This window comes from Aotus nancymaae, unplaced genomic scaffold, assembly GCF_030222135.1.
Source record: "Aotus nancymaae isolate 86718 unplaced genomic scaffold, 86718_ANA_hifiasm-v0.15.2.pri h1tg000016l, whole genome shotgun sequence".
Lineage (NCBI taxonomy): Eukaryota > Metazoa > Chordata > Mammalia > Primates > Aotidae > Aotus > Aotus nancymaae.
Genome location: NW_026988428.1, coordinates 5,700,216 through 5,711,174, shown reverse-complemented (window position 1 = coordinate 5,711,174; position 10,959 = coordinate 5,700,216). Strand labels below are relative to the sequence as shown.

Here is a 10,959-nt window from a genome sequence, read left to right as displayed (position 1 = left end):
CAAATTTATTGTACCAACTGACACTCCCACCATCCATACACATATTTTTACTCCATATACTCTACATTTGGTTTTGCCCGACTAAAATTTTTATCATTCTGGTGAGTGTGTATTTGCTTCCTAAATAGACTTTCAACAAATCCTTCATCTTCCCTTCCAGAGATGTCATAGTACAAGAGCATTTTGGAGGATCTGTGGTACAAATCAGATTGCTTCACAGCCTTCCACACTGCAGAATAAAAAATCCTTCTGAGGTTTTCTAGGATGAACACTCCTCATCTATTTTTAGCTTTCAACAATTTGTGGTTATCATTTATTTTTGTCCCATCCATTTTTTGTCTTTGTAAGATGCATTAAAAAAACAAAAACCATAAATCAAACCATTTACATCTGTAGTCCCAGCTCATCAGGAGGCTGAGGTGGGAGGACTGCTTGAGCCCAGGAGTCCCACCCTGGGCAACACAGTGAGACTTGGTGTCTAAAAAAAATAAAAACCCACAAACCTTTAGCTGTTTTAATGCAGCTTCAGAAGGAACTTAGGGTTAAATGTATGTGTGCATTCAAGGCATCTTTCAACATGCACTTTTTAATTTCAGTAAGTTTTTTCTAAATGTTTTTTGGCTTTTCAAATCTACTTGGTTATTTTTGCTGCTCCTGCTTCTTGTTTACTTTTAGATTCCATTTTTTTTTCTCCTTAAAGCATATCGTATAGTTACATTCTGCATCTGACAATTTTAATATCTAATATTGTCTTTGAGGGTCTTTATGCATTGCTTATTTCTAACTCATTCAAATTTCTGGCTTATTTCCTTGTGAGTTTGATAATTTTGTGTACTCATATTTGGCTGAGCTTAATCTGTGAGAATATCAAGATTTCATTTCATTTTATTTACTTTTTTGAGACGGAGTTTTGCTTTTGTTGCCCAGGCTGGAGTGCAATGGCATGATCTCGGCTCACTGCAACCTCCGCCTCCCAGGTTCAAGCAATTCTGCCTCAGCCTACTGAATAGCTGGGATTACAGGGATGTACCACCACACCTGCCTAATTTTGTATTGTTAGTGGAGACGGGTTTCTCTATGTTGGTCAGACTGGTCTTGAACTCCCAACCTCAGGTGATCCACCCGCCTCGGCCACCCAAAGTGCTGGGATTACAGGCATGAGCAACCGCGCTCAGCCATATCAAGATTTTTAAATTAGGGGTTGGTAAACTGTACTCCAAGGGCCAAATCCAGTTCACTGCCTGTTTTTGTATATGTTTTATTGGACCACAGGTATGCCCACTCATTTATGTTGTCTATAGCTACTTCAGTACTTTTTGAGTAGTTTAAACAGACGTTGCATGGCCTACAAAGACAAAAATATTTCCTTTCTCAACTTCTGTTCTCAATTATGAATATTTTATTCAGAGAAGATTTACACTTGCTTCTGCCAAGACCCAGGGGGTACTACTGACCTGAAACAACCTCAGCCTTCTTTAGAAAGTCGTCTCAAATTGGTGAACCTAGCTAACAGATCAAAGGCCTTCAGAGCATCTATTCCTCTATACTGCTAAAAGTAGCAGTCCAGTCTTTGACTATATTGTTGTGATTTCAAGATAGTATAGATCTTTTAAAATTTATAATGATAGATCATTTCCGCCCACAGAAGGTGTCCTTTTGTGGAATTTTTCTTACATTATTTAATAATTTCCTTTTCTTAAGTCTCTTCTATTTTCTCTTTCTTAAACTCTTACTATTGAATATATTAGACCTCGGCTGGGCACCGTGGCTCACACCTGTAATCCCAGCACTTTGGGAGGCCGAGGTAGGTAGATCATTTGAGGTCAGGAGTTTGAGATCAGCCTGGCCAACATGGAGAAATCCCATCTCTACTAAAAATAAAATTAGCTGGGCGTGGTGGCGTGCACCTGTAATCCCAGCTACTGGGGAGGCTGAAGCAGGAGAATTGCTTGAACTGGGGAGTTGGAAGTTGCAGTGAGCCGAGATTGCCCTACTGCACTCCAGCCTGGGTGACAGTGAGACTCCACCCAAAAAAAAAAGTTAGACCTTATTTGATTCTCTAATTTATCATTTCTATTCTGTTTTCTATTCCTTTGTCTTTTGGTTGTACTTTCAGGGTGAATTCCTCAACTTTATCTCCCAATCCTTCTAATGAATTATCTTGACTCTCATTTTTAATTTCTAGGGGCAATTCCTTGCTCTAAAATTTTTTTAGATAACATTGTTCTCCTTTTATGGATACATCTGTTTTCTCTCAAAATATTAGTTATATTTGGGGAGTGTTTTTCTGATCTTTGCATTTTTTATCTATTCCCTACTCATGTCTGATCTTTCATGTATAGAGATTTTCCTCAAATATCAGGCTATCCTGAGCTCTAAGTTCATATTTAATAATAGGGCACTAAACAGCTGAATGGAAACCCAATACGTACCCACGACTTGGTAAATGGAGGGCACTTCATTGAAGAGTGATAAGGTGGTAAACAGGCTTTATTATTATTATTTTTATCATTAAGGGACAACCAAAACGGAGATCTTTTTTCTGGGGCCATTTTACTTCTCCAAAGAAAAAAACGTGGCAGACAAAACTAGACTTGATCCTGGGAGAAGGTAGGGAGCCCACATACAAATGCAGATTTTCATTTCCTCCATATTTTCAACCCTGTATCTTATTCATACCTTCTTTTATCCCTGGTATCCTCTAAGTCCATGCTCTTCCAGTTCAGTTTCTCAAAAGAATTAATCTCTGGTCTCCTCCTGCTTGAAAAGGGAGGACAGAAAGTGGTCACCTGATTTTTTTTTTTTTTTTGAGACAGGGTCTGTCACCCAGGATGGAGTGCAGTGGCATGATCTTGGCTAACTGCAACCTCAGTCTCTTGAGGAGGCTCAAGCCGTCCTCCCACCTCAGCCTCCCAAGTAGTTGGGACTACAGGTTCACACTACCACGCCTGGCTAACTTTTTTTTTTTTTTTTGGTAGAGATGAGGTTTCACTACATTGCTTAGGCTGGTCTCAAACTCCTGGACTCAAACGATCCACCTCACTCGGCCTACCAAAGTACCAGGACTACTGGCATAAGCCACCATGCCTGGCCTCCATCTGACTTAAGTAGGGTTGGGGAAAGATAGTTTAATTATTCTGTATCCAGACTTTCAACCAATCTTTTTTTTTAACATCTCAAGCACCATCTCTGCATCTGAGCACTGGTTCCTTCAAGGTTCTGAGCACCTACCTCGTGTGGTATCCTGGCTTCTTTCTCATTGCGTTGACTTTTGCAGTCACTCAGTTAAAGCTCCTTTGGTTCTGGTTCTACTAAGTTAGTCATTCTTTCTTGACCTGCATTTTGTTTCCCAAAAATTTACTTTATCCTTTGATTTCTTCTCTCTTGTTCCATTTGTCACAGTATAGTTACTCTTTATGGACATTTTACTGAGATTTCAGGAAAGAAAACAAAAGCTAATTGTAGTATTTAGCTGGGAGACTTCAAATTGAATTGTAAATAATCCTAAAATATAGGACATAGAAATGTTTTCCATGTTTTTCTCTTCCTGGAAGTACTTTAATTAAAATCACCCCACCTAAAAGCCAAAAACCTATTATATCAGTAGTGATTCTTATTAGAACTTTCTTAATATAGCAGATCTATACTTGCTATAGATGAAAATACAATGGAACAAATGAAGGATAAGCAATCATTGAATAGGAAAATGAATATATTTACAAATATATTGGTAAGATACAGAAATTTGTAATGTAAATCACATTTTAATATAGTTTTAAGAATTCTTCCAAATATAACAACAAATTTAATCAGAAAAACACCTGAAACATCTTAATTAACCATTAGTACATTATTTTCAAGGATTATTTCCCTGATTCCTTGGCTTATTATGTTGTATTTATAAATGTATAAACTACTGATTTTTCATTCGAGTACATTTATACTACATTTATACTAAATGTAGTTTCTTTAGCTGATAATTATAAATAAAATCGTTGACTAAGATCATGTGTTAAATACGGGAAAAAATTTCCCTTAGTAAACCAGTAAAGACTGTAAGTTGTTATTTTCAAACTTTTGATTAATATAAAGTAGTAAGCAATAAAATCCACAGCCCCACAAAAACCTCAGCTTTTCTATTGCAAAAATCTTTATAAAAAGTGTACTGAGGCCGGATGTGGTGGCTCACGCCTATAATCCCAGCACTTTGGGAGGCCGAGGCGGGTGGATCACGAGGTCAAGAGATCGAGACCATGCTGGCCAACAAAGTGAAACCCTGTCTCTACTAAAAATACAAAAATTAGCTGGGCATGGTGGCGCATGACTGTAGTCCCAGCTACTTGGGAGGCTGAGGCAGGATAATTGCCTGAACCCAGGAGGCGGAGGTTGCGGTGAGCCGAGGTAACAAGAGCGAAACTCCATCTAAAAAAAAAAAAAAAAAAAAAAAATTGTGCAGTGTATTATCCAAGTTTGTTTGTTTTAAAAATCAACAAACATACCAAAATAATTCATCAAGAAATCAGAGCAAAGAAATAGTTAACAGTATCAGGTTTGCTTAAAAAAAATAAATAAATTACTGGCCGGGCATGGTGGCTCATGCCTGTAATCCCAGCACTTTGGGATGCCAAGGTGGGCGGATCACCTGAGGTCGGGAGTTTGAGACCAGCCTGACCAACAGGAGAAACCCCATCTCTACCAAAAATACAGAATTAGCCGGGCGTGTGGCACATGCCTGTAATCCCAGCTACCTGGGAGGCTGAGGCAGGAGAATTGCTTGAACCCAGGAGGCAAAGGTTGCTGTAAGCCAAGATGGCACTATTGCACTCCAGCCTGGGCAACAAAAGCAAAACTCCGTCTCAAAAATAAAAAAAATTACTGTCAAAGACATTTGAGGAGTCTAAAATGCATTTGTTGTAGCAGAAGACTTCAGGCTGATTCTTATACCGTTGTTAAAGCAAACTTTCCATGCTTTACAGTGAAAAAAATCAGCACATATTTATTTTAAAAAATTATCAATACCTTCAAAATAAGGTTTAAACTTGCCTTGAGAACATGGATTGGCTATGATAAACCCATTATTTGACAAATTGGATGATTTTTGTTAGTGACCTAAAAGAAATTGGCTAAAATCCACGTATGACAGGGTTGGGAAACTCTAATTCAGGTCAGCAAAGTGGGAGAGAGATCAGATCCTTTTTATGGAATGAAAGAGCAACAATTTTAATATCTTTTTTGAAATAGTGAAACATTTTGGGCTCGCTTAGTCTCTATTACTGTCTTTCTTTTTATAGAGACAGGGTCTCACTGTAATGCCCAGGCTGGTCTTGAACTCCTGAGCTCAAGCAATCTGCCTGCCTCAGCCTCCCAAAGTGCTGGGATTATAAGCATGAGACACCATGCCTGGCTAGTCTCTATTACTTTCAAAAGATAGCAGTAGGCCAGGCACAGTGGCACACACCCGTAATCCCAGTACTTTGGGAAGCTCAGGCAGGAATACTTGAACCCAGGAGTTTGAGACCAGACTGGGCAACACAGTGAAATCCCACTTCTATAAATGAAAACAAAAAAACACAGCAGTAAGCTAAAAATATTAAAATATCAATACTAGCTTATTCTCAAAAACAATTTTCTACTATATAAATAAAAAGTGCTTGTAACTAATAATATACATTAAAAATGTCAACTCTTAAGATCATAAAAGGCCTATCTTACCGCCAGCAATAAGTGTGGTATATGCTAAGGGACACCATATTTACAGAAAACAAAAATATATATTCAATTATTTCCTATAGTTATAATATAGTCATTATACCAATAAGCATATAATAATCTTATTTTGATATGGTAATTAAACAAAAATTATTATGGCAGAGTAAAATGCAAGGAACTAACTCCTCGTTAGGGATTTCTGGCCATTAAGTATTTTTATTCGTTCATAATGAAGTTAAATATGACTAGAACACAATTCAGAAAAGACAGACTAATTTATTTGTTTTATAAAATAGAATGAGAGCTTAGTTTAGATAATCAAGAGGTAACAGCTTCAGATATCATCTTCACCAAGAATCAGTTTGTAGTGTTTCTTATTCATTTAAAGGAATCAGGAAGAAAAATTCATTTAATTTCTGCTGCCTGCCCAGTCACTTCAAAAATTCTTAAGGAAGCTAAAATAAAAATACCTTGGATTTTGGTTAATTTTTAAAGTAAAAATGTCCAGATGCCCCAAAAGCAATGAGTTCAATTTGGTGTCTTGTGTTCTGGCAAAGAACAGTTAAGTTTATAGCTTTGGAGTTGTAGCTTTCAAATGCTGTGACCAATTATTTGAGAGTTATAATCTGCAGGCTCCATTTTCAAAATATGTGGGATAACACTGTCAATTCGTATGTTGCCAATGAGACCTTTGAAAAACAATTCTTCAGTGATGGTAGCGTTCATCAGTCTTAAAGCTGGCAATCTGAGTAGTAGTCTGGATAACCTAAAGAAAGAAAGTAAAAAGGGTGAGGAACAAGGTTGTAAACCAGAAAGAAATTTAGTAGAAAAGTATGAGTAATTTCTGCATGTGGCCTAATTTAATAAAGATATTATTTTCAAAAGTTAAAATCAAAACTTTAGTATTCTCAAGCCTTACAGTATATGGCAATTACTTGGGTATTAATGCAGTCTGACAGACTCCACAGGGGAAAGCCCTGCTCTTAATGCTACCGTGTACTGCTTCCACTTGGCTGTAAGGACCGCAGAGCTGAGTTGTGAAACCATGCATCAAGTTATACAACTTTTTTTTTTTTTTTTGAGAGAGGGCCTCACTGTGCTGACCAAACTGGAGTGCAGTGGTATGATCTCGCTGCAGGCTCAATTCCTTGGGCTCGAATGATCCTCCCCGCCTCAGCCTCCCAAGTAGCTGTGGCTCCATGCCACCATGCCCGGCTAAGTGTTTTTGTTTTTGTAGAGACAAGGTCTCGCTATGTTACCCAGGCTGGTCTCACAGTGCTGGGCTCAAGCAATCCTCCTGCACTGGCTTCCCAAAGTACTGAGATTATAGGCACAAGCCCCTGTGCCAGGCCAAATTATACATTTAAGAATGGTGGCTGGAGGTCAGTGGCTCACGCCTGTAATTGCAGCACTCTGGGAGGCCAAGGTGGACAGATCACTTGACATCAGAAGTTTGAGACCAGTCTGGCCAACGTGGTGAAACCTCATCTCTACTAAAAATACCAAAAAAAAACAAAAAAACAAAAAAAACCCAAAAAACAATTGGCCACACGTGACCAGCCTAACCAACGTGGTGAAACCTTGTCTCTACTAAAAATACAGAAAAACTAGCCAGGCATGGTGGCACATGCCTGTAACCCCAGCCACTCGGGAGGCTGAAGCAAGATAATCACAAGCATTGCTTGAACTTGGGAGGTGGAAGTTGCAGTGAGCCGAGATCATGCCACTGCACTCCAGCCTGGGTAACAGCAATACTCTGCCTCAAAAAAAAAAAAAAAAAAAAAAAGGCTTAGTAACTCCTTTCAGGTTTTAAGAATGACAATGTTTTGTGTTATCAGGACATAAGACATTTTCTTGGTTTTGCTCTGCAAAAAAAAACTACTGGAAATGGCAAAACAGGCAACAGTTGCTATTACTGGGAAGAGCACAGAACGTGGAATTAAGACCGTTGGGTTCAAATCTTGATTGAACTGCCCACTACCTATATAAACGTGTGCATGCCACTTACTCACTGTCTCTCACAGTGCTGTTGCGAGGATGAATGAAATGATCCCTGCCAGTTTCTGTGCCAGGTGGTGAGGTTCCTTAGGGCAAGACCCTATCTTGTGTGAAACTGCCTTATAAGTTGAAAACTACTATCCAAGGATAATGTATTGTTTTTAAGTAACCAAGAACGTAAAAAACTGAGAGTTGCAGTCACAAAGGAGAAAAAATTTATTTGTATAATGAGGTATAGAGTGACCTTTTTTTTTTTTGACGAGTCTTACTCTGTCACCCAGGCTGGAGCGCAATGGCTCGATCTTGGCTCACTGCAACCTCCTCCTCCTCCCGGGTTCAAGTGATTCTCCTACCTCAGCCTCCCAAATAGCTGAGATTACAGGTGTCCGCCACCATGCCCAGCTAATTTTTGCATTTTCAGTGGAGATGAGGTTTCACCACGTTGGCCAGGCTGGTCTCGAATTCCTGACCTTAGGTGATCCACCCGCCCTGGCCTCCCAAAGTGCTGGGATTACAGGTGTGAGCCACCGCGCCTGGCCTAGAGTAACTTTTAAAGATGCTGAAAAACAACCACAACAAAACCACCTTTCCAAAAAGATTGTGGTGGGTTTATCCTTCTGTTCTAAGGCCTTGCACTCTTAACACTTCAGACCAAATGAGACCAGCAGCCCCCAGGATGAAGTGATCTTCCTGTAGCTGTGTGCTCTACTTCTCAAATTACTCAGCATCCACAAATTACTCAGCATCTACAGAACTGGTAGAAAGCAGGATAGGAAAACAAGTTAGATAAACTAAGGCTGATATTTGAGATGAGACTGGTTTATAAATCTACATTATTTAATATATAAAAAAATTTTTTATTTAAAAATGTTATTTTACTAGTTTGAAGTATGCTAAACTAATAAAATGTTTTATTTATTACAAGCAAACACACATAGCCTTTACTATATGATAGGCACAGTCTTAAGCACTTTACATAAATTAACTGATTTAATCCTTAAAATAATTGTAAAAAGTGAACACTATTATTATCTCCATTTATAGGTAAGGAAATGTGCCCAAGGTTATGAAACTTGTAAATGCCGGAGTCAGGATTCAAATCCAGATGCTCTGGCTCTGTAACCATGTGCTTACCCCTTGGCTATAATGTCCCTCTTTAAAAAGAATGTGGCTCTTAAAAAAAGGTTTCTCAAAGAACATTGGCGAGCAATAGCTTGGAGAGAATTTCATAAGCCATGTTTCAAAATTAATTATAAAACAGTCTAATGTTGTTTGTTATTTTTTAGTATTATTTTAGACAGGGTCTCGCTCTGTCACGCAGACTGGAGTGTAGCAAAGTGATCACAGCTCATTGCAGTCTCACCTCAGCTTCCTGGGTAGCTGGGACTATAGGCATGCCACCACCCCCGGCTAATTTTTGCATTGTTTTGTAGAGACAGGGTTTCACCATGTTGTCTAGGCTGGTTTCTGATTATTTTTTATCCTCTTTTTACTAACAAAATTCATTATTTCATCTGAAGAAAAAAGAGTTTGGACTTAGAGTCAGACTACCTGGGTTCATTGACAGGTGCTATCATTTACTGTGTGACCTTGAGTAAAGTTAACCTGTCTGTGTTGAAGTCTCCTCTTATATAAAATGTAAGAACTGGATGAAATATTTTATGTAACGTACTTGCAACAATGCAATACTATTTTTTATAGCATTAGTATTTCAAAGGTTAAGATGGCCTAAAATGCATAATTACTATAAGACTAGAAATAATGAGATTAACAGAGCCACAAAAGGTTTTTAAATTATTTTAATAATATAGCATTTAACTCTAGATACCTGTAAGTGTCATCTGGATATGTTTTGGTTATATAATCTTGGAATTCCACATAAGCTTTTTCCTGAAATTTCTCTATCTGTTCCATGTTTTCTAGGCCTGGATGATCTGAAACATTAAAGAATACATTGGCACCCTAGTTCTGAATGTTCATTTAAGACAGTGGAGATGGAAAGAATAGTTAAGTCAAAAAAGAACCCTATCATAAAATGTGTGGCTCATTCATTCCACAAATACTGACTGAGCCCACCTACTGTGCACCAAGCACTATATTTTACATATTTAAAATTATTTTTTATCTCATATACATATGCCAACAACTAATAAAAAACAAGTGGGTGTTATCAAAATAAACAGTTTTCTCTCCATTCCAAAAGGAAGGCATTTGGTAACGTTGCTTTTAACAAGAGCAAAAGGCTAAAATGACTCAGCTTAAAAAGACATTTTAAATCCATGAAATATTTGCAGATTATATTCTATGCCATATTTTTATAAGACAAAAATTCCATTAATTTTAGGTAAAAGGGTATATAAGAAATTATGAAACCATAAATATCATCTCAGGAAAATTATAACAGAAATATGAAATAATCTATACACTTTTCAATGATCATTGTAACATTTAACAAAAACAGAAATATTAAAAGAACTTCATAAAAATTATGCCTTGCTTAAGAAATGTTGAATATGGAAAGCTCTGTTCTCATGGATGAAAATTTTAAAAAGTAATAAATGGAAAATCCTAAAAATACTTAGTAAAATAAAATTAGAATCAATACATTAGAATTTAAACTTCAAATCTATGTTCTGTCAATTTTCACCTAAGGAAAATGAAGGTGACAAATTGTGATAAGAATAGACATATGTTACTAACTCATAAGAAACATGAGAAGAAACAGTACAACAGACTTTAATGTTCTTACTGGTATCACTGGCAGAAAGAAGCAGGTTTCCTCAGATAATTTTATTATGATGCACAGAACAGAGACATGTATCAGAATGAAAAATACAGAACCTAACTTAGAGAACAATTTCTTTTACTCAGAAATTGATTATTGAGAGTTTACCATCATTTTATCATCTATGAAAACTGTAAACTGGCAGGAAACAAGAAACCAGTTTTTCTTTTTTTTTTTTTTTGAGACGGAGTTTCGCTCTTGTTACCCAGGCTGGAGTGCAATGGCGTAATCTCGGCTCACCGCAACCTCTGCCTCCTGGGTTCAGGCAATTCTCCTGCCTCAGCCTCCTGAGTAGCTGGGATTACAGGCACGCGCCACCATGCCCAGCTAATTTTTTTTTTTTTTTTGTATTAGTAGAGACGGGGTTTCACCGTGTTGACCAGGATGGTCTTGATCTCTTGACCTCGTGATCCACCCGCCTCGGCCTCCCAAAGTGCTGGGATTACAGGCTTCAGCCACCGCGCCTG

At 37.8% G+C, this 10,959-nt stretch overlaps 1 protein-coding gene across 9 annotated transcripts in view; it reads right to left on the bottom strand.

Moving 5' to 3' along the window:
- Nucleotides 1-2,380: 2,380 nt before the first annotated feature.
- NR2C1 (nuclear receptor subfamily 2 group C member 1) overlaps nucleotides 2,381-10,959 on the bottom strand; it is a 54,030-nt gene continuing 45,451 nt past the window's right edge. For 5 of the 9 annotated variants that reach the window (XM_064376874.1, XM_064376875.1, XM_064376873.1 and 2 more), the window contains 2 exons: nucleotides 9,536-9,641; nucleotides 5,899-6,475 (listed from right to left, as the gene is read on the bottom strand). In XM_064376874.1, coding sequence (XP_064232944.1) covers nucleotides 6,301-6,475; nucleotides 9,536-9,641 — 281 coding nt within the window. In that variant the 3' untranslated portion in view covers nucleotides 5,899-6,300. Of the gene's footprint in view, nucleotides 2,761-3,231; nucleotides 3,429-3,694; nucleotides 4,423-5,898; nucleotides 6,476-8,292; nucleotides 8,462-9,535; nucleotides 9,642-10,959 lie in introns of those variants that run through there. The other 4 variants (XR_010342938.1, XR_010342939.1, XR_010342940.1 and 1 more) reach the window with 4 other exon arrangements.